General features: G+C 36.1%; 1 protein-coding gene across 7 annotated transcripts in view; it reads right to left on the bottom strand.

Annotated features, from left to right (window-relative positions):
• Positions 1-26,818, bottom strand: part of KCNT2 (potassium sodium-activated channel subfamily T member 2) — a 224,785-nt gene that overhangs the window by 48,975 nt on the left and 148,992 nt on the right. For 5 of the 7 annotated variants that reach the window (XM_033099848.1, XM_033099854.1, XM_033099849.1 and 2 more), the window contains 6 exons: positions 15,361-15,510; positions 13,596-13,825; positions 11,512-11,725; positions 9,373-9,478; positions 6,654-6,826; positions 2,220-2,291 (listed from right to left, as the gene is read on the bottom strand). In XM_033099848.1, the coding sequence (XP_032955739.1) occupies positions 2,220-2,291; positions 6,654-6,826; positions 9,373-9,478; positions 11,512-11,725; positions 13,596-13,825; positions 15,361-15,510 (945 nt within the window). The remainder of the gene's footprint in view (positions 1-2,219; positions 2,292-6,653; positions 6,827-9,372; positions 9,479-11,511; positions 11,726-13,595; positions 13,826-15,360; positions 15,511-26,818) is intronic. The other 2 variants (XM_033099850.1, XM_033099852.1) reach the window with 1 other exon arrangement.

The following is a 26,818-nucleotide window of genomic DNA, read 5'->3' as shown; positions in this document are numbered from 1 at the left end:
TGGAAACGGAATGTTATTATGAATAAATTTCCTGTGGTGAAAGGGGGTGGGGCCAGAACATCCAATCAATATGATGACTGAGTTTAAATCGCTGGGAACACTTTACTTGGGTGTTCCCTTCATCTAGGATTTTTATCATAATTGTTCTTAATCTATCACAATACGTTGTTTTAAGAAAAAGAACTAGGTGGACAAAGAATGTGACTTGGTCCCTTACGACCCATAAAGTTGATGTCTACGTCATGTTCCTTGAACCAACCTTATTATAATTTTTAAATAACTGTCTCATATCACAGTTCTTACAATCTTTTTCCCCCAATTAAAAATAACTTCTCCGTTATAATCATCTGTATAGGGCAAGGGAAAGATAAGGTGATAGAAGGTAAGCTTGACTGTAAAATATATAGAGATAGAATTTCAATATGAAAGATAAATATTTCATCAGCCACAAATCACTGAATTGACAACAACTCCACTATGAAAATACCTGTGCTAAACAGCTAATCCCCATACCTAAATGTGTCAGTTAATTCCATACTCAAAATATTGGCTGTTATAGTTTAAAAATAATCTTGGCAAATGATTTTAGTAATTATTAAATGAGTTTTAATTTATAGAAAATACAAAAAAAATGGAATGGCATTTATGAGCAATCTAGAAACTTTTTGTTCATCGCGTTTTAACTTTCAATTATTGTTTTTACATTTATTTAATACTGCATTATATTCGTTTTTTCCTTTTTTTATTAGAACTGTCGATTTATTCTTATAACTCTGTGTCTATACTGCTTTCTCCACACTAACCTACAAAAAAATCTTCAGCATGGTTGCTTTACACAGTTCTGCCACCAGATGGCTGCCTAAGAAAAAAGTCAGTAAGGATGGAAAAAAGTTAACCGATAATCTAGTTGGCACGGCCTCCCTCTCTACCCTTTTCAAGGAGAACTAGAATGTGAATGTATGAGTATGGGGAGTGTTAGTGTGTTCTAATTCATTGGAAGTGTTTTTATCGTTGTTGTTAAGGAAAATTCAAACAGAAGCCAAAGTAGACAGTGGTATGGAGAACCTCTGTGTATCAGTCACACAGCTTCAATAGTTATCGACTCGTAGTCAAACCTATTTCATCTCTAATCCTAGGAATTTGATCCTCTCAGTTCTTTTCCTCACCATAAATACTTTTACGGATGTAGAATTCATTTCATAGTTTACATAGACAAAGATAGATGGGAGGTTTATTTTTTCCTTTATATGTGCTGTTTTTCTAATGAATTCTAATTTGATAATACTTGTATTTCAGAATAACATTACTAGTGATAAAATACAGGTTGATTTAACTTTCATCAATTTAAATAGTTTTAGTACATCTAACTACATTTTAGTTAGTTGGGTAGTATTATGACAACTGTTAATATAAATTATATTAATGTAAAATGTAGGCTAAATATATGTTAGTCTGTTCGGGCTTCAGTGTATCCACAGCCAATAAACATTTTCAAAGTTGCAAACTGGTTTTCAACATCTATAGGGTGAAATGTAGTTATGAAAGTACTCAGTTGATAACGTTAAGCATTTTATTTTGAAGGTTCTGGCTGACATTCTTTTTAGATACAAAATTAGCATTTTATAAGCGTATTAGTTTTCTGATCTTGTCTATGTTTTTGTGTCATGTTCATGCATATAAAATAATGTGTTTTTTAATACTAAAGCATTGCACACATTTGACCTTTTAATTAACAATTATATTTTTAATTAGAAATTATAAACTCTGATATGTGTTCCTAGAATAAAATAAACTCTTAAGGAAATGCTCCAATTTATAAATGTGACTTAAAATGAGCATTTCTGAATTATTTGGAAGGTTTCCAGAAGTTATAATAACGGTATCAATGCATCACGATGCTAAACCTTTCAGTTTTCTCTACCACGATATCGAGAGGAACAACGGTATTGCTGTAAATAACACAAAACTGTAACAGCTTTAGGAACTAGACAAAATGGACAAAATTGGCATGCAGCAAAATTTGCTCTAATTCTACAATAGATTTCTGCTTAGGAAGTTTGAATACTGGATATGTAATACAAGAACATAAGCTCTACATGCAAAATACATATTTGCAATACTAAAATGGCAAATTACACTCATCATGCAACACGGGGCACAGCACAAGACAGACCACAGGACACCACGCTAGTTAGTGTGCCAAAGACTTTGTCACCTACTTGTCAATAGAGCCCACCATGTAGTAAACCATTGGAAACCAACAGATTGCATCCAGAAAATGCATATCTGGCCTAAGTAGCAGATGGGTTACAAAATGAAACACAATGTCACAACAGTTGGCAGTACTTGTAGGGAAAGGAGATAAGTCGACTTAGTTTGCATTTCCAAAACTAAACACCACTGACAAGATTAATTTTAGGTGCTTTTTTTTTTTTAACATTAATTAGAAAATGGCATCTGTCCTTGTTATGAATAATACAGTGCACTCAGAATTATAAAAACAAGTTGTATGTCTGCTTTCTAAATCAGAAACATTATGGCATTATGCTATGAAAACACTGAATTGATACATAAGCTTAATTATGATTTAATTACGACTAAAAAGTCTTATCCATGAGTTTAACAATTATTTATGCAGAGGAGGCCTTATAAAAGGAGGAACTAATAATTATTTTCTTGGGTGACCCAAAGCACAGGGAACTGATTAGCCTACCGACTAAGTGCACGTCTCTCTAAGTAATACATGGAATTACAACGTGCCCCTTAATACAAATGTATCAACATATCAATAAATATATATAGTATATGTATCCATGCATTCTAGGTATTATATAAAATTAAAATGAAACTAATTCACCTTTTAAATCATTGCTATTTAATATATTGTTGAGTAAATATTTATTATAACTGAAATCCTTACTGATATGCATATTTGAGGAAAGAATCATAAACCTGGAAGCTTCTTTAGAAATCACTTTATCTGTTATGTTTATTTTATGAAGTTATTCTTTCAGGCATTTATTCACTCAGCACATCTTTGTATTCAAAACATTTTACATAATAGACATGTTAATATGTTCAGGCATATGCAGAAGCTAATATTATATTAACGTACTATAAGAAATATAGATGTTTTTTTTCTTAGAACACATGGACAAAAGCACACAATTACAATATATATCTGAAAAAATGAACAGTAAGTTGCACTCAAAAGGCAGAATTGGGAGTCATTTCACAGAGGTGGTATTTAATTTGGATGTTAAAGGATGAATAGCAGTTTGCCTAGCCAAAGAGAAGGAGACGAGACATCTAGGCACGGGAAATATGGCACCCTTGGTATGCCAGCTGCTTGTCTCAGCTAGATGAAGTCTGTTCTTCCTTGGCTTATTCTCTCCTTACTGAACATCCTCTTATCCCTTTACACTCAAAAAAAAAAAAAAATACCACTGCTGCAACATTTATTAAAGTCCTCCCATCATTTTATGCCCCCGTATTATTACATATGATAAACGTACCTCAATTCATTTTTTACAGCCTGTTATTCCATATATAAGTTATGTCCACTTCTTTGCTATCAATTATTGATGTTACAAGTTGTTTCCAGTATCTTGCTATGATAAATAATACTGGTATGGACATCTTTAGATGACTTTTCTTTTCTAGCATTAGTTTCTTTCACCTCAAGACATTCACAGAAGGGATATTAGTGAATCGCAGCTTATAAAATGTGTTTATAGCTCGTGATTGTGTTGTTTGCAACAAATATTGTAACAGTATACACGCCCAGTAGTCGTCTTTGATAGTGCCATCTAGTTCTCTTTCTGGGCACTGCCCTCCTTCTTCAAATCACAAGGACCACTCTAAGTGCTAACTCAAGACCCTCCACGTCTCTCTCTTTTCCATTTTTCATGAAATGGTTTCATCAGATGACTAGATGAACTTTCAGGTTGCGGTGGTAATCAAAATATTTAAAATCAGTGTGACAGTAGACCAAACAGAACAGATGGCCAGCCAGTCAGAAGTTCAACCAGTTCTAACGAACCAGTATCAAGTCCGAGATGTTTTCCGGTGTCACTGGGTTTTATTTAATTACCACAGGAGACCTAGAAGACTTTTATTTGAAAACATTGTGGACACTTATTTTGATATATTAGGTGTGTAAATACTAGAAGTTTAATTTACATTTTAATGTCCCATACGGATGACATCTGTTATTATTTATGTCTGTTATGTTGATTTAATTGGTTCTTCAACTAATTTCCTAAATAGCCATATTCTGAGTATTATTTTCAGCAAGGCTCGTGTGAATTTAAAATAAAGTCTAACCCCACTAAGCTAGTGAATAATTGTGTACAACCATCAATGTACAAATTCTTATAACATGGAAGTATTTTAAAGAATTAAACATCCTATTTTTTTTTTTTTTTGTAATATTGTGGATAGATTGCAAACTACTAGTCACCGTAGAACAACAGGCACCTCATTGTTTAAAAAAAAAAAAAGATTGCATAAAACTTCCTGGAACATTATGTATTTGTTTTTAGCTTTTGTTTCCTCATTCTTGACCAAAGGAACAGAGGGCAACTAATAAAAACGTTAGATACCACTTGCAGGAAGTACACAGAAAGCTAATAGATTTTACAGCATGCAGTCATCCTAACTCTTTGAAAGGAAATCAAACCCCACAAAAATCATCTAACAGTCAACAGCATGTGAATAGTTGGATTGCAAAATGGAAGTCATTCGGAAAGCAAAGGAAATTTTTACTGCAAGGTAATCCACAGTTAAAATATTATTCTTGTTTCTACAAAGAATTGACAAACAATATTTTTTGCATATATCAAGAACCTGTAAGTTAGGTAAGAACATATAGAGGAAAAGGATAATGAACTCTGAATTGCATAGATGGCTCTAATTCTAGAATTGACCTGGGCTTGCGATTGGCAAGCTCAGTCTTGTAGGACTGAGCCCTTAACCTCTGGGATCTGATGCTGTGCCCAGATAGGGGGTCAGGACTGGGTTAAATACTGGTGCCCCAAGAATTGCTTCTTGGAGGTGTGGAGAGCCACTCACCCCAACACAATTGAAATTGGGTCCAGGAACCCACTTAGGAGATTTACAGATCAGGACAAGAAATGTTAATCTTGTGCAACTGGGGAAAGGACTGCTTTTACCCTTTGCTTTACCACTGAGATGCTATAAGCACAGTTCCACTTCTACTTCGAGCCTCTTCCTGTCTTCCTCTCTGCATTCTGGGCTTGAGTTGATCCACTTTGGTCCAAGCCATACAAAATGGCATATTCTAAGGCAATGAGCTTGCCAGTGTCCCTGCCTTAAATTGTATCTCTAAGGGAGTGGACACAATAAATGCAAAAAGAGCTAAAACCTACCACCTTCACATAGTTAATTGAGCATCTCTTGGGTGCCAGTTGAACCAGTCCCTTAGAGCTTCCGACCAGAGAAGGTCCAGAATAAGGGATATATGCAAAGGCCCAGGAGGTGATTTTCAACCACTCTGTTGCCATAGCCATCCTGCAACCCAAAACTTACTCTCCTAAGATGTGTTTTATTAAGCTTTTATTTCTTCTGACATTGGGTCTCAGTGACTGCTTCTCCTCACCTAAGCTAAAGTTACCTCACCTTCCCTTGGATGCCAAAACAATCACTGAATCACGACACCTGAAAATTCTTCAACTGAAATCTTTAGAGGTGTGCTCAGTTTTTAGAATCGATTACCACTGTGATAACGATGCTTAGAAAGATGCATCAGTGAATATCTTGATATTGGGTATGTTTAGAATAACCAATGCCATGAAGTTGTAATATATTGGGGAAATAGCTCTGTTTTAAGAAATTTATTCTGATGAATTTTAAGACAGAGACAAGGCAACAGGTTTTGGCCTCATACAGTTTTATCTTGAAATTCACAGCAATTGAAAAGGAGAGTTGGAAGACCTTGAAATATGGTCTTGACCTAAGGACCACCTGCTCCTAATTTCCAGTCACAGAGAGGAATGTTATAATTTTAAGGTACAATGGATTTGACCATAGCATTCAGTGACCTATATTATATTTGCATAAGAATTTTGAAATGCTTAAGTAGTCTAATTTCACCAGAGTCTATGAATCCAACATTTTCAAAATTAATGAACATGGCAAAGCATTAATTATTCATATTATATTATAAAATGTATATTTTAACCGTGGAAGAACTATAATCACTTATGATGATGCATCGTGGTTCAACATACAAAGATGGATCGTTAATATGCTTCTCTGATAATTAACGGTTCTTTAGAAAGAGAACCAGAAGTATCCAGTTTTGGCAGAGATTTTCCAGGCTAGTTGATTGATTTAAGGAAAACAACTGTAATTATTTCAGTGGCATGTTTCCCACTGCTATTGAGCAATGACCACTTACAAAATAGTTTTCAGTGAGAAGTTCAGGATATTTCAGTGATGTTTTAAGTAGTACTTGTGAAATAGAACTATAGACAATGACTGTTTTGTCCCGTAGCACGGAATCTGTCTCCCAGTGAATCATGTGCCATAATGTATCTGATTTAAAATATTCTAAGCAAATGAAAAGAAATTATTTTTGACATAGTACTAAAAACTCTTTGTCTCATTTGTGTATTTTGAAATATACTTACGGGTTATCCAACAGCAGTACAATGGGATTGAGTTCTTTCTTTGGTCTATAGTATGCCCTGAGAGGAACAATAAAATTATACAATCCATTTCCAGCTGTTTCAGCTGCAACTATAATTAGTTTATTTTTAAATCCATAGGCTTTTGCGTCCTCATAGTAGTTATGCTGGCAACTCTAGAGAAGAAAAAATATACAAAGAAATGCCATTTTTATACTCCACTAGCATTTGGTGAAATAATGTAGGGTATATGGATATGTAAAGTTAATCTAACTTAGTAAATCCTTTAGTTTCTAACAACTTTGAAAATAGTTGCATTTTCTATGCCCATTTCTCCAGCCTGCTTTAAGAAATGGAGATATACGTGAATAAGACAAATGAATTACAGTTATGCAGTTTGATGTGAGGAAGAAAAAAGTCATAATACTTGTGTACACATGTTCTATTGTAAATTAAACTTGTTGCTAGATGATATCTAGATATCTGTACTGTAAAATGATCATAATATGTATATATATGAAAGCATCACGATATGCACCTTAAATATATACAATTTTTACTTGTCAATCATACCTCAAAAAATGATCTACCTCTGACTTCCATTTACAGAAGTATAGTAATATTATGATTAAATAACCTTGGAACATTCCCAGTACTGAATACCTAAAGGGATGGGTCCAAAAAGGGATTGGTTGTTGTTAAAGAAAAAGCAAAAACAAATAAACCCTAATTGTCTAAATGTATACCTGAGCTGGCAAGATAATGATACAAGTACTGTAAAAGTAAAATACTAATACTAATAGTAGCAACAAAAACAATAACAACACATCACCAAGGTCCCTCACAGAGTGGTTGTGGAAGGGTGACAGGTTCATTTCGGGGTTATAAAGAACTTCAATTTTGATGACATAAAATGAGGGAAAACAGCTAATTTGGGAGACTTAGAAGTAGCTCAATTAGGAAGGAAAAAATCAAGGAAAGAAGAGGGAATCTAGTGTTGGAAAACCTTGACCAGGAAGCAGCCAGCTGACACTGATGCAAAATGGAGTGGACAGCAATGACCCCAAGTCACTGACTTCCCAGCTGCAGTGGGATTGACTGCACAATCCCACCTCCTCATGGCTGAGTGAGCGCTCATTACATCATTCACAGAGCTGACCACCACACCCAGCCAGCCTGATGCCACCTGAGGACTGGATAATCCCAGGGTGTCACCAGCCTGCACCACTCAGCACCTCCTCCTTCTCCATGAGGCCGAGATGGGTCAGGGCCTTGGGACTTTAAAGAACCCTTGAATGCCCCTCCAGCAGTGCTCATCTCTGAAACGTGAGGCTTTCAGTTATTATCAGACACCCTACTTGGCCAGAAATCATTTCCACTCTCTGCCTCCCAATATATTTGTTTTTTCTCTTTCAGTCTGTATTCACAAAGTAAAATGCCACCAGAAGTGAATCGAGGTTTTGTGGGGCCTAAAGTTTGTATTATTTTGGAAATCCTCTTTAAGGAAAAATAGCAAAAATAGTGTGAATAAAAAATCAGTCACAGCGTCTCGGAAGGGGCCACTGCAGGTGAAAAGGCCCTGCAGCTTACGATGCTTTCGTGTTGCCAAAAATGCCCAGCAAGCCCCGAGTATGAAATGCTGCGGGACGGTAAAGTAAAGGCTGAAAAGGAAATAAGGTTCTAAGAGATGGACTGTCCAAGGTCCACACAGCCACTTCAGGAAGAAAAAGGCAGGCCGGTTGTCCTGTTCTGTCAATCTTCCAAAGAGGGGCAGCAGCAGCCAGGAGTCATAATGCTTGTCATATGAAAAACGATAGCAAGAATATTAACGAAATGTGTTTGGGGCCTACGCATTCTCGAGGTTCCTGGCACTGTGTTAAGCTTTTGGCATGCACCAATTTATGTCATTCTCACAAGGGCACTGTGGGGTTCATATTAAAATCACAACCATTTTACAGATGTGGACCGGAAATGTAGTGGTGAAGTTATTCGCCCAAATTGCACAGGTCGTAAGGAAAGAGGTGGGATTTTTCTTTTTACTCTGGCTAATTCCAAATTTAGAGCAAAGAAGAAATTCTTGTTTAGATTGGTGACATATTTTGACTTGTGGTGGTGGGATGTTAAGGATCTTTTTATTTGCTTTCCTCTTCATCAGGAGAATAAATTCTGATATGGATCAAACCCAATGGCCAGACTATGAAAGAGAGAAAAAGTCTTGCATTCTTACAACCTTTCTGTTTTGGATGGCTTCTCTGACACATCCAAGCAGGAGACCAGACCTATGGTAAAACCTTTAGAAAAGGAGATATTAAGCAGGTACTGATACAAGCTTGCAGTCTAGTCAGTAGTAAATCCTTGTGAATAATCTGACCGTGTCAAGTGATTCCACATTGCGACTTCGACAGGAATGCCTGGTAACAAAAATAGTGCACCTTTGGCCAAAGTAATTTGCGGACCCTGGATGTTGAGAGTCTGGCACTAGTTTTCCTCTTCGAAAACATGACTGACTGACTCACTGGGTACTTTTTGTAGAGAGGTAAAGCATTTGGGTCATCTTAGTGCAGTTAAAAAAGTAAAATTCACCACTTTATGAAACACATCTCCATTTGAAAGGATGATGTTCTTAAAACATGTCATTCAGAATACCATACAAAATTAAAGATATGTTATTGCAAAATGCCATAATTTCATTTCAAAGAGACAGACGGTAACACATGTTTACCTTGTCTAGTCGTAAGCAGCAAAATGGCACTTTTTCATGAAGGAGATGACAAAAAGTGGGTGAACTTCCTATATATGGAGAGTAAGGTGGGTAGCCTTTAGCATATCTGTAAAACAATTAGAAATAATGAATTGCCTTGACTAGCACGTGCACAGTTGGATGATTCAGTTACAGTCATGTTCCCCTGTAAGTTAGATGCAATGGCTTTTTGTGTCGCAGTTACATTTTGATAAGGAAATAGATTAGATTGGAGAAGGCGAACAGTGTCCGGAGACCAAATCTGGCCCATCCCCTGGTTTTGTGAATTATCAAATGATTTTTATATTATTAAAAAAGTCGGGGGGGGGGAATCAAAAGAAGCACACTATTTCATGAGAGGTGAAAATTATATAAAATTCAAATTGCAGTGTCCACAAGTACAGTTTCGTCGGAACACAGCCTTGCTCCTTCGTTTTCTGTATTGTCTGTGAGTGCTTTCATGCTTCAGAAACAGTCTTGAGCAGTTGCAGAAAAGACCATGTGATCCGTCAAGTCTAAAATATTTCCTAGCTAGTTCCTTTCAAAAAAAGCTTGCCAATCCTCAGTCTAAAAGATTTAGATAGATTTTTAAAAACAGTAGTGTTAATTTTTACAGGCCACATTTAAAGTAAAACGCATTTGTTACGATTCACTTTCTCAATGTTCATTAGTCATAAATGCATAACTGAAAATGAGTAAATATGGAGTCAATCAATCGGTTAACTCCCCACCATAAAGAGTATTTGCTAGAAGCATGCTTAAAATATTATCAAGAATATGCAGTTTGCTGACATAAAAATGGCCACCTGCACATTTTGGCTGTCCTCATTTTTAAAATGAAACTATCGAAAAGCAGCAGCATGAATGAAAATTAAGAAATGAAAGAAAATCTTTTTCGTTTTTCTGGAAATGCAAAAAAAATATCTTTCCCTGTCAATCTTTTCAGAAGTACATGTAAAGAATTGCAATCACACCTTGCCACACCATTTCTAGAAATATATTGGTGGTCAAACCTCTGCTTGTTGCTATCAAGTAGTTCATAAATATAGCTGAGTGCTATTGATTTCTTAGAGAGTAGACTGTGTTTTGTGGGTATAGCAACATTCCTTGTAATAAATGTTTAAACAGTGTGAAGGATTAAAAGAAGGATTTTTCTAAGTTTCAGCGCTATTTCAGTTCATTGTAGTTCAAGTCAACATTAATGGAACATCCATTATATGAAAAATATTGGGAGCAGTGTTTGAATGATGCTACCACTGCCACCACTACCTAGTGCTACAGCTCACAGTAATTAATACCATCGAATGCTTACTCTGTACAAAAGCATTGTCCTAAGCACGTTTTCTTTATCATCTCAATTAATCTTCATATGACCATTATGAGGCAACACTTATACTCGGTTTGCAGATGAAGACATTATGGATCAGGTTGTATAATCACAGTCACTTGCACAAAAGCCCTAGAAGGTGGACCTGCTCTGGGAAACAAATCCTTTCAGAATCAGTAGTCAAGGCTGTGGACCACTATGCTTTGCTCAAGACACAAAAATATAATAATAATATGTGGCTACAACAAGTAAGCCAACTCCACTGAAGGCTACACTGTGATTAATAGCATGTAGAGGGGTGCAATTTGCTATGGAAGCTTCGTCAAGAGAACCAGTACATTTATTCATTCAAAATGTTACTGGTGTTTACGGTATGGAAAAGCCTGCTGAATACCGGAAGGGAAGTGTAATGGAGGAAGCTATGGTACACGTTACTGAGTAACTGATTGAATATCAGTAAGGACATGGAAGAAAATAAATTAAAGGTAGAAGGCCCAATATAACCCAAACCTACAATTACAAAAATGCAGCTTATATCACGGAAATACTGATTTATGTATTTTTTTTTCTTTAAGGATAAAAGATAATTTAGAGGAAGCCTACAAATATATGTTGAAGTAAAAATTTGAGGACTTAGAATAAACCTTTATAGTCAAGAGAGAGACTGGTGTAGGAAGGCTGGTTTGGTAGAAATATGGAGGATTGCCTCTAGGACATCCAGAAGGCATGGACATTACTTCCCATGGCACGCACAAATGCCAGTACATCTTACAGCTTCGAGGGTCTACACATACTCTAAGTTGGAGGACATTTTTTCATCTGGTGTGGTTTCATCTTCTGATTGATCACTTAGAAGTTCACATGTTTGAATGGAGGACGTGTCTGCGACCTCTAACACAGGAGCTATGCTGGGTCTTCTGATTTCTTTGATTCCCTCTGTAGGAAGAGACAGGGTAGGGCCACTTGCTGACCGACAGCTTGTGTCTTGCAAGTCTATAGCGACGGTGCCTAAAACAATGAAACATGAACATCCGTCAAAGCATTTGCCACCGTTATTACATAATCGATCATTTAATGAACAAAGTGAAACGAGAGACAATCAGTAGAACCAGGATATATATTATTGTTTATCCTCGAATCTCAAAGGTTATTTATTTCTTTTTCATGTGGGCATTTGTGCCATGTGAAAAAAAAAAGTCTATAGCACAAAACATAAGATTTGTGAAATCCTGAAATTCCTAGGGATTTAAAGTTAAAAACTACCTTTTTTTCAAGCCACATTTGTTTAAAATTAACAAAAAAAGTCTTGGCCTTTTCTATTTTTGTATTCCTCGTTATATCGCCCGCCCCCCGCACCCTGCCATTTTGCTGACTTATCTTGGTCTTACTGATCTGTGACCACTTTTTATATTAGAACCATTAATATTTTATATTTACTCAACAAATATTTATTGAGTACCTACTATGTGGCAAGCGCTATTCTAGGCATTTGGGACGTGCAGGGAACAAGACAGACCAGGTTTCTACACATAGGGATTTATCCTTAAAATAATGAAGTAGACAAATGAGGAAAAAGTCTTTTTAGATCATGATAAATACCATACAGAAAATAAAACAGAAGGATGTGATAAAGAACAGTGGGGCCGAGAGCAGGAGGAGGGAGGCGCTTTTCGCCAGGTGGGATAGAGGGCTCCTCTGAGGTCCAGACAATGGATTTTGACTGGAAAGATAACTGCGAGCACACAAGCCATAGGAAAACCTGAAGGAAGTCAGGATAGCAAACCTACATGCTTAAGGCCAATCACAGTCAGGGTCACACCCTAGATTTTGTAATGACTACTTATTGTACATAATCCTTATTCCTGGCTTCTCTTTCTCTGACACTGACCTTCACCTCCTCTCTTTGCACTTGGAATTATAGTCAGTTAGTTTACTACCATTTCAGTTTCCTTCAACCAACATGTCTTTCACCTGTTTCCCTAAACTAAGTTCCATAGTCCATCATTCTGCTCCCTCTCTTACATGTGCACCCAGTGACCCTACCCTCCATACTTCCTGTACCACCCCCAACAGCTGGCATGCCATCTCTTTTCACTCTTGTGCAGCGATGTCAGATTGAACTGGGTGGAAACTTGAGGGCACAGTAAGGTTTCAAGCCAGCTCCTGAAGAAAATTCTTTTGAAAAAAGTATCTGTGAAAATGGTAGTCCAGAGCGTGTGTGTGTGTGTGTGTGTGTGTGTAAATGTGAAAAGACTCAGAGAGGCAGAGAAGAATGTACCAGTGTGTTTGAAAAAACAAACGAACAAACAAGAATTTAGATAATGAGGATGAATTAAAATAAAAAATGAAGTCGTGAGAAGGAAAAAGAAATGGGTCCACAGTGTAAGCGAAGGTATTTATATTAATTAATAGAAAGGATGTTTTTTTCTTGTGACTAAATGTTTGTAGGTTTGTAGGTAGTTCGGTGGCAAAATTTTAAGGAAATTTTGTCTGTATTTTTTTTTTAATTAACATTTGTGTCATAGAAGCCATATTCAATGGTGAGAATGAGATGGGAATGAAAGGAGAGTTTTAAGAAAAATAATGAATAATTGAAATAACCTGTTGATAACTGCATATAAGACAAAAGAAATAAAGATGTGTCAGGTGCTTATATTCTAATCAGAAATATAAAATAATTGTTGGTAGCTTTGAGTTGGCTTAATTTCTTACCAATTTAACAGCTTAGAAATTTTGCTCTATATACTTGGTTACACCAAGTTTGTAATACACACAAGTATGTTCTAAATTTGACTTTGAGATTTTAATAAAAATTAAAGTATATTATTATTTTTTTTAGAAAGAAGCAAATGGCATTTTCTAATTGCTTGATACTTACCCATGCTGGCAATTATGCTATGTACAGGTAACCTAGAAGGTCCGTGATAAAATGACCGTGGCACATTGTTTTTTTTCTGCTGGTCTTCATTCTTAAATGCTGAATTCTCTTCTTTGGTAATATTAATATAAAAACATATATCTGTAGCATTCATAATGTAGCGAGGACCTGGATTCAGTAAAATGTTTTTATTATCCTCCCTCCTAACACCAATCAAGCAGACACCATACCTAAGTATAAAAAAGACAATAAAAGAGTTTAAGAATTGTAACTCAGCAGAGGTCTTAGTTTTGTTAAGTTTGCATATGTAAGGAAATCAGTAAACTATTATGAGGCAAAGGAAAAATAAAGCCCCAAATTAAGTAATTTTAAAGATTCATAGTATCCTACTAGTTCAAGGCTCTTGTTTTTTACAAGAAAACTATGTCATTAGTGTGTTGTGAAATCAATTTAGTTGATTATAACATATATATGTACATATGTATGTGTATATATATATATATATATATATGTACGTGCATATATATATGTATGTACACACACACACGAAGAAAAACAGAAGAGAATAGAAAACATCAAAGTGCATACCATACAGTAAGGGTAATAATTTTTGGTAAAGTGTTTTGTGCGTATACTGAGTCCTACCACAAAATGTATATCTTGCTTTGTTCAAAAAAGGTAATGTAGAAAACAGTATGTCCTACATTAATCAAAAAAGTTTGAAAACCATTGGCCTAAAGGAGAGAAGGAAATTTACCCAAAGTCACAAGAGAAAGAATCAGGATCCCTAAATTTATTTTTGTTCTGTTTCTACTGTATTTGGTTCACTCTAAGTTTTAGAAAAATATTCTTAAATAGTCTTGAATAGGTATGCAGCTCAATTAGGAGAAATAACAAACACTGAAGGTAACATACATTATTTTTAAAATCCTTATATATTTTTTCAGGATAGGCTCCAAACCCAAAATACCCTGAATACTTTTATTTCAATATGCTTATAGTATTACAAATAAATCAAGCTTAACAATGTGATATACAGATGATGTATTACAGAATTGTACACCTGAAACCTATGTAACTTTGCCAACCATTGTCACCCCAATAAACTTTAATTAAAAGAATATTTTTTTAAATATTGAGAATTAAAGTGGAATACACTGGATATTGGATTAGTAGAATATACTAGATATATCACAAATCCTAAGATGTTATATATTTATAGTACTGATAATATATTATTTTTATGATAAACATATATTTTCATTTCTTAATTAAATACTGTTTTGAAGAAAAAGAGGGAAAATAATGTTCCATGTTTGAAATAAAAGAAACTATCATTAATTTTTTATATATATTTTTCTGGCCAAAGGAAATCTTTAAAAATGTCTGGTTTTTATAAATGTTAATATCACTTTGTTTAAATTTTTAATCAACAATTTAAAATGAAGCTCTACAAAGAAAATGAATTTTTGCGTATTTGTGAATTCTTAATGGATGAAAATATTTTTAAAGATAATTTAAAAGTTACTAAAGCAAATATTTCTACCAAATTATACTTTCCACCTGATAGTCTTAACTTGTGGAGACCATGCGGAAGGTCAGAGTTCATATGTCTCAATAAGCATGTAAAAAAGTCCAGACTCATGACTGGACTTTAAAAAAGTCCTCAACTCATGAGCACCAGTATGGGTGGCATTTTAGAAAACTATATTCAAAAGGTATGGTTGAGTCATATTTTCATTCCACCATGGAAGCAGAAACATACTTTTTGTGTGCATGGAACGAGGCATACGTAAAACTCTTTCCTTCATATTCGGCAAAAAATGTACTTTCTTCCAAAGTAATATGATAAACTTCATTCCCAGAGCACCTGCCATACGTCTTCTGCCATTGTTCTGGTGATTGCTGGCCTTCCCTGCAACGAAAGCGCGCACACACACACACACACACACACACACACACACACACAGAGAAGCGCAGTGAGGGTGGCTGAAAGGACAGCTGGTGTTTCCCACCTGTAAGGGTTTCCCAGCACAGTTCAAAGAAGGATCTAGTTAGTGCTCTAAATGATGGTGTTATTTACAAATACAGTCACTACAAACATTTTGAATCCAACACAATCTATAAGCTTGAGAAGTAGCAGATTCCTAGAAAGTAGATTTTCACACCCCAGTTAACAAAGGCATTTATGCTGATCATGAACCAATGACACAGCATTTGATTTTTAGTCTCTGTTTATCCTTATCCAGTCATGCCCACTCTCTATATATTCAACATGTTTTATAGTCTCGGTGATATGGCCCACTTTGTCTCATTTATCTTACTTGTTTGGCCCCTGTAGCTGACTGATTCTGTTTTGTACTTAAAATTATTAATGTATACACATCAACTTATCAGTTTTATTCTGTAGAAAATATACTCTTCATTTCTGTCTGTAACATAGCAGTGGCTTCTTTTCACTTATGTTGCAGTTAAGAAAAGATACTTCTGGATAAATGTAAGGATCTCCAAAAGATATCCTCAGAAGTATTTTTTTAAAAAAGAAGATATATTTATCACAGAAAGTGCACTTTCTTTTTTTCTGGAATGTTCTGCTCAGTGGCCTTGAAAATATATTTTAAAAATTTGACTTATGAAAAATTTGTTGTAAATACCCAATAGCTCGTTTTTCCCATTTTGTACAGTAAATTCCAATAACTTTTTCTGAATAAAGCTTATGAACTCTGTAAGTACAAGAAATGAACATTCAAGAAGGAAAGTGATAAACATATAAAAATCAGAATATTTTATCATACTCCGTGTAATTCTGAGTGGATAAAAGCGGAAAAAAAAGTAGTATCTACCATATTTAGGGTTTAAAAAGCCATTTTAACCTCTGAGTTTTGTCTAAAGGGTTATTAGGGAGGAAAGACATTTATAAACATTTTCACAGTGTCAATATGTTTTTTAAAACCATATATTTTCAAGGTGCATTTCACTTCATTTCCTCTTAAGAGGCCCTTGGAGTCTGACTGCCTGATCTGAATCCCAAGTCTGCAATCTTGTGAGTTATTTAACTTCTCAGTGATTCTTTACCTCTTCTGTGAAAAATAGTTTCGGCCTCATTGGGTTGGATAAAATGAGGTAATAGAATAAATCACTTGGCAGATGTTGGAATCACAGTAATCACTCAGTAAATGTTAGCTTCCACTGTTGCTTGCCTGTTACACCTGCCTTGGTGGTATATTTTGGAGCTACTTTCAACATGCCTCGTCAACCTACTGAACAACAAAGCTCTTGAAACCTTTGCCCCTTCTTTTCTATAATGTTAATATATTTTTGGAAATAGGAAAATAAAATGAAACCTTTCTGACTATTGACTGCATATGACGATGCCTAACTATTACTTCCTAAGGATGATTGTTCCTAGTGGAGAAAATTTTCCCTATGGCAAACAAAAGTAAAATTCTTGGTTATGTCCCGCTGCTTGTCACGGGGGTACTTGGCAAAGACAGAGCCCATTAAAAAGAGTGGAAATTAAAGAGAAGATGCCCGTAATTCATCAGGGCTTGTCTGAGATCCCACAGGCAGCATGGGGTCAAATAATTGTCACACAAGGGTACAAAAGCAATTCAAGAGAAGCATGAATCTAATTCCAGGGGCTGCAGTGGGAATACAGTGTGGTAACTTGGAAGGGAATGGTATTGTCATTACAAAATCCTCCTAACCACGCTACGCCTGCCTTTCCAATTTCATCCATACTTCTCTCTTCCTTCTCTTGGGTGTCCCTGAACGGGAAGTTCAGGGAAGCCTCTCTCCTTAACAAGGCCTTTTCACAGTGATGCTCCTTCTACACCGTAAATTCCTTGACCCACGGTATGGTCATTACTTTCTCAGCTCTACAGTGTACTTTTTCCATAATACTGACACCAAATTGGATTAACTAACCCTTAATGCCCTGCTTCCCTGTGAAATCCACTCCATGAGAAAAGGGATCAGGTCTTATTTGCCGCCATCTTTGCGACCTGACTTCCGTTTTGACACCAAGTAAGTGCTTAATAGATATTCTGTTAAATGAACACAGAGTAATCTAACAAGGTTCTTCATGCTCACTTACTAAATGCCCTGCTTTTCTAATTATATAATACCTTCCTCTTTCACCAGAATCATTTTTCGGGTATAACCAATTGCTTTCCCTATGATGAATGAGCAGTTAGAATTAGGAAGGGGAAAAAAAAATGTCTGAGTTCCGTAATCATTAATGGGCATGAAATGAATTCACCCTCAGCCTCAGCAGCAGTGAAACCACAAAAGATATTAGGGACAAAAAGCACAGAATGGGGAACTTAGTGGAAAATTATGAAAAGCCATTTAATGACGTTTTAAAATGTGTTTACACAAGTCAAATGAACCTTTAGGGAATATAATAGGCCTGTGCATTTACTTACTATTAACTCAAAGTACCCTCCAACCTGCAAAATACTGCAATCTGTAGTCTGTTTCCTACCCGTCTGAGGCTGCTGGGCCATGTGATTGATAATGGAACAGTAATGACTTTCCGATATAGGCTTATGTCCACCTTTAGTTTCAAAATAACTGCCAGCTCCTGCTGTTTGTAAAGGTATTAGTGGAAAATGAAAAGAAATATAATAAGACTAGGAATGTGAAAATGAAATATTCTATTAAGAAAATAAATGAGGAACAGAACAATACCATATGCTTGTACTTGAAAGGCATCTTTGAAATCTTTTTTCCCCCAAAGGGCCGAGCTATAGAATTCATGCTCCAGTACCAGTCACGAGAGCCTTAGAGAAAATTCAGGGGGACAGCCGAGAAGGAAAAGAAGCTTGTGTCTGCTACTCTGTGTATTTTAAACCCTAAACAAATGTTCCAGTGAGAAAAAATATTTGAAATTAAAAAAAAAAAGAAAGTGTAAGGAAAGGTTATAGAGAATTGCTTAGGAGAAAGGAAGAAAAATGTCTAGTGAAGTAAAGAATATCAACATCCTCAAGACCTTGTCGCCTCAGCCATGCTCTGTCCAGTGTCCCATTCCTGTCCCTTAATAATGTCTTGGACAGATCCCGTTTCTTTCAAACAATGTTCAGTCATCAGAAAGCCCAGTCCCATCCAATTTGAAACTCTACTCTTACCAGCTCAGGCTTGCTCTCCCTGGGATGTTGCTATTCTCTGAAGTCACTTTAACTGGTCATCAGTGTCCTCTAGGAGGTGTTGTGTAGAGACGTTTGAAACTCTTTGTGGGGCATGAGATCGATGGCAAGCAAGGAACTCTCTCCCACTGTCCCTCATCTCATTTCTTGGTGGTACACACTACATACAGCCTGTACTTTCTCGGGTTCCTCACTTGTAGACGGCAGCCTCAGGTGGGGTGCCAGAAAGACAGCTCAAATCTTCTTAAGTTGCCGTTGTGCCTTAGGAAACCCATGTGTGGGAGATAAGGGTGACCTCTAGTTCTGCTGTCTCTCTCCAAGTCTTTTTCCCTCCATGTTCAAATAATCACAGGAAACTTCATAGGCAGGTGTCTGACTGGGAAACGAGACACTAGTTCCCACTTCCTGTAGACACCTGTATACTCCGTGGGTAGTAGGTAATTCTTTTGTACTCCATCTCACGTGCCTGGAGGTAGGTGCAAAAGCTCCCCAGCCCTTTGCTCCTTTGCTGCTCCGCCCTCCCCACCCTGCCATCTTCTCTTTCTATAGAAAGGAGAGGAGATTAGAAAATGGGATATTTCACTTTTCTTTCTCCTCAGTTTTGGATTACAGTCACCAATCCTGGCACAGCATGAGAAGTCCCTCTCAATATAGAAAGGGTTAAAAAAAAAAAAGTATGTCTGTTCTATTCTGTTTATCATCCCCAAGTTAGAAATATCATTTGTTCCAGTCAATTTTTGAATGGCGCATAAATCAATTTTGACAACTGATTTTATTTTCTTCAAATACAAGTTGCACATTCCTCGTTAATCACTGATTACACCTTCAAGGCAAATGGGTATTTATTGCCAGAGAGCAAATTAACTCACATAGCAGTTTCCTGTGCTTCAACACAGTCAGCCAAGTGGAAGGAAAACTGTTAGCTAATGAGTATGTACTTGGATCTGCTCTTTGCAGAAATGTGTTTTAATACAGGTCTCTAAATGCAGTTAAAAAAAAGAAAAGAAAATCTTACATACTTTTGTTTTTAAAAGTTGCCCTGCATCAAATGTTCCCAAAGGGAGAAAAAAGGATTTAACTGGAATTTCCTGCTACAGATGCAGGAAGTTGAAGTCTTACTATATTACGTACTCTGTTCTTACTTCAGGAATGTGTTCAGTAATGTAGTTTGCCTTTAAAAACTAACAGCATAAAACCTTATTCTAGCGACAGCTTCCTACTTTTTAAAAATATGTATATTTTTGTAAAATTCATACTAATCAGTTCTAGAAAGTGAAAGTTGATTTTTGCAGTCATGTTTTCTGTATGCATATAAGGATGACACTGAACTAACAGTAAATGCCAAGAATACTGACCGTGATATTCTGAAACCTTCAAGGTTGTAAAAATACAATCATTAACAGGAAGCCACCTCTTTTACAATATTGTGTATGTTGTCTTAAACACCGTGCATTGTAATTAGGAGATTTATTGCTAATATGTTTTGTTCTCTTCAATCCTAAATAATGTAGTTGAAAATACAATCAATGATCAGTATCAAATTCATCAAAATTAACATGGATTGCCAAATTACTTTTTTGTGTATATTTATTTTTATTCTCCAACTAAATTATCAGTGGGAATGAGGGTACCCCGCAACAAGAATCTTTGGTACAAAATCCATTCTTCTTGTGTAATAAAAGACTTTGCATGTAACTAGATGGAAACGTTTGCCTGAGGAAAAGGATGTCATTTAGATTTATGCTAGAAGACTTAAATAAAACGATTTCCTTACTGATACTCCATTTTAAAGAGGATAAGAAAATATATTTATTATTTCATCGCATTGATTAAAAGTCAGTTTTGAAAGTCTAAAAAACTGACCTAAAGGTTTGAATCTAATTAAAATTAACACACTATTTAACTCCATATTCTGGCATTTTCACCAATTTAATATCGGCTTAGTTTCATGTAGTTATTTCCATTCTTTACAGGGTGTCTTTCTGCAATGACACATGAATTGCATTAATTCACAATAGTCTCAAACTTTTACTTTATTTAAAAAGTGAAATATTTAAATAGTATTACAATCTTCCCATACTACCATCAGGAATCTAGTTAAACTGTAGGTCAAAGTAATGATGTAGACAAATTGTAGCCTGTGTCACTGGAGACTTAATTGTAACTTATGGGGAGAGAGCCTATTAGAGGGTTTAGAATCTTCCAAAGCAGGTGCAGCTACAAAGGAAATCGCTAACACACAACTTCAAATGAGCTTTTATTCTTGCTAGTCTGCAGATAAAACTGACACACAAGTATCATCTTATCTAGAAAGGATAATGTCCAAGAATTCTAGGTAGGAGATGTAATAAAACACAAGGTAAAGATGTAGGCAGAGGCTTATGCATCCCTAACCTTGAAAGACAGAATGTTCCCAGCTTTTCAAGTCATCAGACATCAAAATAGACATCTGAGCCCTAAGGTAAAAATAAGATAGAGGGTGATAATCCATTTTCTACCACTAGGTGGAACCCAAAAGCTGTTTGCCATTCTCAGGATAAGAAGCAGAGAAATGCTAAACCATTTCCGGCATTGTTACTAGTGAACATAAACCAAGAAAACACTTTTGAAAGGACTCCATTTCAAGAAGAAATGAAGTAGACCTCAAACGGTACATTTGACAGGCTGGCTGTACATGACGGTGGCTAAGTTCACTAACCTTAAAGGCTGTCCGTCACAGTCTCCAATGTACCTTTCTGAAGCACTCACTTAATTCAAGAAGCTAGATAATTACCACATACAAAAAAAAAAAAAAAAAAAGAAGAAAGAAAGAAAAATCCTAAAAGTCTGTGAAGACTTTTCATCTACTTTTTAAACTGTCAGGTGAAAAAATAAATTCATCTGTCAAAATGAAACTGTATTCTCAGCTCTTCAATGCTGTTATAAAATAAGTCATTCCAGTTATTTTAAACTATTCCAAGTCAGCATTTAAAAAAATTTATAGCTAAAATACCCTCTCTCTCTCAACACAAGCTGCTTTTCCCAAATAGCATACGCTTAGCTTCTGTTCCATGCTCTGTCTGTCCCTTTAGTTCAGAAGATCACAGTGAATTCTCCTGTTATGTCCTGTTACAAATGTATGTATATTTACGTTTAATGTATTTTCATAAGTGTATATATATAATATAATTATGTATTATATATTAAAGAAATATATATTTCTATAGATTTATAACTTTAAAGATATAGAAATTTGTTTATTTAAATATTAACAGAGATATAGGAGTTTCAGAAGCTACCCTTGTTGTCAATTACACTTTATCATTTGAGTTTTTGTTTTTTTGCCCATTTAAAATTATGTGTACTTAGGAAGTCTCTCTCCTATCTCTCCATGTTATCATCTGATTGATTTTCAAGGTGGCAAACTACTCTTCCTGTAGCTAAAAGATGCTTTATTGATAAAGTTAATCTATGCTCCAAATCCATACAGATGTCATGTTTACATTGTGTCCTGGCCTGGACTGAGTAGTCGTCTTTTGCGATCACAATGTATTCTTGCTGCATTTCCCAAACTCTTATCACTGTGCCTGGCATTGTATGGGTGCCTGTGATTATTACTTAGGAAATAAACGAATGGCCAAACCATAGCAATATTTTAACTCTATTAAGTGCTATTTTTAGCATATTACTTCATCCAAAGCTTAAATTTTGGGACCTCTCCCCCTAAAATTCTTCCAAATTCTGAGCTCAATTCAAAGTTTTGTGGTATCTCTTAATAACATGTATCAGATTTGATTACTGTACCATTGTAGGTGTCATCTATGGACCCCCTTCCCTGAGGTAGGAGAGAAAACAGTCATCTCACAACTGAATCCCCACACTCGGTGGTTCATATAACCATACTGCTATTTAAAATGTTTCTTTGGACTTCCACTCCAGTGTCCACAGAGCAAGTTTAGTAAAGTAAATAGGTAAGACAATGGGAAGTGTTCAGGCTTGTGGGGAGCTGGCTGTTGCACATCCACTAAAAGACAAATTCAAAGGAAACAATTCAAAAGAAGAGAAAATATTTACACCAGGCAGGTGGCCAAGCATAACCTATGTGCTGGCAGAATTTGGTCGGTTGGTGGTTAGGTGGCATGGCCAGATCTACTGACTAGCTAGTTGCTTTGTAACTTCAAATACCGTACTTGAAACTCTGTTCCCTAACTACAGAGTCTCTTGATTTCCCCTTTTGTAAGATCAGGCTGTTGGCTGCCCTCTTCCCTCCCACACCTTCTCCCTACTTCGACTCCCAAGTGTTCTCTGCTGTGCAGTTACTTTTACATCGCTGACACTGTAAATATTTGCATTTTGTTTACTGGCTATAAAGAAGTCGATGGCTTCAGGTTAAAAGTAGAAAACGTGTTGTATACCTTAAACTTACACAATGCTACATGTCAGTTATATCTCAATAAAGCTGGGGAAAAGTAAAGAACCTGATTACATTATTGTGATTATTGCAACACAGTTCACTTAAGAGCTGGGTGGAGTGCTATCATTATATTACCTCCTCTGTAGTTCCTTGAACTATTCAAGAGACAATATTACAAAAATTTCTCTTTACTTCCTGACCACCTATTGATCAGTATTATGACACATTTTAATTTTCTTTATTGGAGTTTCTTTTTAATTTTCTTGGAGTTTATGACGGCCTTTGTTTTTCTAGCTGGAAAAGAAAACAGATACCTTCCTTGCCATATCCCATTGTACATGTTGCTCTGAATCTAGTCCAGCCTCTTTTTGAGACTTGACATCTGGCTTTTCATATCTTGCCCATAACTTTCAGGAACCTTTGGTTTTAGCTATGGTGTAGACATGTGACCTGGGTTCCATCAGTCAGACACAAAAGCAGTTTATTTTGGAAGTGAGCTACATGAGAAACAGCCAGGCAAAGGACATACATTTTTGTGGCGGTAGGTGGCTGAAGAGGCACCATGGTTCTAGGAGTTGAAAGTTTGGAGGTGAACGTTCCTTATCCGGTTAGTTGTGTGTGTGATGGTGGGAACTGCTCATACAAGGTTCTTGTTCTGGGAGTAATTGATATTCTTTCATACGTCTATTTACAATTAAACAAGTTAAGCGGATATCCTTGTCAGAGTGAAGACCCCTATTCAATACTGAGATCATGTTTCCCCCTTCTGCAAGTTTTCAAAAACTTTTCTTCACATTACTGCTGTGTAATTTGCTAATGCGGTGTCTCTATGTGTGGTTCTGTCTCATTTGTTCTCATTCACAAGCAAGAGACACTGTCAATTTAAAGACTTGCATCGCCCTTCTTCTGCTATAGTTTCTTACATTCCATTTTCTCTGAACTCCCACTACATCAGACATTCTTGCTCTGGGATTCTATATACCCTCGCTGCATTTTTTTTTATCTGAACTCCTCGAGATTTCTATGATGTTATCTTTCAAGGTTTTTATTGAATTTTAATTTCAGCGGTGACTCTGTTAATTTCACAATGTCTTCCTTACTTTCTTTTTCTCCAGTATAACTCCTATTATTTTTGTATCTTCCTGAGAATGATAATTGCAATTACTTTAAGCTAGTCTGGAGATGTATATTTTTTTAGTATGGCCTTTACTTTGAAGAGAGAATCAGATCCTCTAGAGTCATAACAAATTTAAGTTAAATTTTCTGAACATTAAAAACTCCAGAAACAAACAAACAAAAAGCCTGGATCTTGCCTTGTAAATCTAGCGAGTAGTATTCTCCTGGACCAAAGGAGACTCTGATACTACATTTGGGTTCCCTGAGAGTTCTGTGATTGATTAGCACTGTCCACCATTGAATACAGGAGTGGATAGTGGCAGCACATGCGTAGTTCGTCATCGATCAGGTTTGGGTAGGGCCGTCCACACTCCAGAAAAGAATGAGTTCCTTTGGCTGATTGGGCCATGGATGGAGAGGGAGGCACAGATTATGAAGTGATTATATCATAAGCAGGAAAGTAGTACTTTCCAACTCCTTTAATATCAATAAGCTAGTTTCCAATTTAGAATAGAGGCCCCAAACCCCTTATCCACCGCTTCTGAAATCTAAAAAGTTCTGAAAACCAAAAGATTTTGTATAACTCATTTGGTGGCAAGACCTAACTTTCACTCAAGTTGAGGCTCTGTATAGTTTTTATTTATCCTACTTTATTTCAATATTCATATAGTTAGGCACAGAAATATATGTTAGCTGGTGGGGTACTGCCCACTGGGAGTGTTTATTATATACATTTTATGCATGATATTATCTATCTAATTTTTTTAAATTCAGAATTCCAAACTATATAACTGCAAATGTTTCAAATAAGAGAGATTGTGAACGTGTATTAGGTATTCTGTATTTTCAATAAAATTGTGGACATATAAAGATGATAATATAATACAATTCTAAAACCAAGACTAACAAAAGCCTCAACACTTTATTCCTTTGAACAACTAACATCACCCTTTTGCAATCCTTCAATATTCTTCTGAACTATTATTAATAGTTCTCTACTTTTCAAAAATACATTTGAATTTCTTTTTAATGAATTTATTTTATAATCACAATTATATTCTCATTTACTGAGACTCTCTTTGCTTTCAAAATATATGCTTGACTCTCCTTTCAAACGTTGTAAGTGAATACAAGACCCAACCTTCCTTATAGACCCAAAACAATTCCATTGGTCTCCTTCTGGTTGGATTTACTGCCCTCATTTCATCTGGCATGCGCTGACAGTCCCCCAATGACAGGAGCCATATTTCAAAATTCTGAGTGCGAGATACAGGGATAGTAAGTGCATCCCTTTGTGAATACGATTTGTTAAGTAGCAGGTTAGACCTTATGGTGAGGAAGAAGGAATCAGGTTCTTTAGTCTGGGGACTCCAAGTGCTAGATTAGAGAGTGTTGGACCCCAACCCCAGCTGTCTGCTAGCATGTATCTCAGACATTTTCTTCTAATTCATCTAGGAAAAATGTGGTTTTAGTCTGACTAAACTGAACTGCCGGAAAATGGTGGATGATGGCTTGTTCTGTATACAGAAATTCAATTAAAATTTGTCCCCTTTTTCTAGAAATCTTACACCCAGAGCCTCACTGGGGGTAACATTTTGTCCTCCCACCATCTTCTTCTAAACATACCCTGCGCTGGGGGTTTCATCAGAAAACGTTCCTTTATCCACTTCCCATCTTCCAAAATTCACTGAAATCTCTCATCCCTTCTACTTCTTTTTCATTGAGAAAAGCTTATGATTTTTTTGGTTTGTTTCTTTAGTCATCTTTTCAATGGGATCTCATGAGGGAGAACAGAAGAAGGCACGTCGTTCATAAAGTGCTTTGAACCAGGGGCCTCAGTGAATCACCTTTAGTGCATCATTTACTTCCTTCATTGAAGTCATGTTTACTGAGCATCTGTGCTGCGAAAAACATTCTAGACGGTGTAAGAATGAGTAAGACACATTCTCTACCTTGAATGAAATGACAGCCGACGAGGCTGGAAAAAAAATACATGAAAGGACATGGTACAGGCTCTGGCAGAATATAATAAAATTCTGTGCGAGTTCATAGAAGGGAGCCATCACATTAAGTGGGGGCGGTTAAAAATATTCCTGAGGAGACAGAAGTTTCAATTTAGCAAAATCTTCTAAGAAGCAGAAGAAATGAATTTAAGGCAGAGGGAATGACCTTATAAAAAGACGCGGGAGGCGGGAACCACAAAGTATAGCTAGGATCTTGTTATTTGGAGAACATGCTGTATCTATGAGAATCATGGGAGATAAGCACATAAAAATAAATTAGGACTCCAGCATAAAAGGCCTTAAATAAATGAAATGGTCCTATCTGAATCTAATGTGGTAATGAATGATGTGCCACTAGAGGCTTCCAGGCAGGGGGTTGTCAGATTAGCGCAGCATCCAGATTTCTCACCATCTGTTTAATAGAATGCTGTTCTAGTTGGCCTGTAATAGATACGCTTAGGAAAACATTTCCCAGGTAACCAGATAGATTTGGGGTCCACCGAATAGACTGTCCTTCTGTGGAGCTTTTCAGTGCACATTAGCTTATATAAAAGAAAAATAAGA

This window comes from Rhinolophus ferrumequinum, chromosome 27, assembly GCF_004115265.2.
Source record: "Rhinolophus ferrumequinum isolate MPI-CBG mRhiFer1 chromosome 27, mRhiFer1_v1.p, whole genome shotgun sequence".
Classification (NCBI taxonomy): Eukaryota; Metazoa; Chordata; class Mammalia; order Chiroptera; family Rhinolophidae; genus Rhinolophus; species Rhinolophus ferrumequinum.
This window is presented reverse-complemented; position numbering and strand designations above follow the sequence as displayed.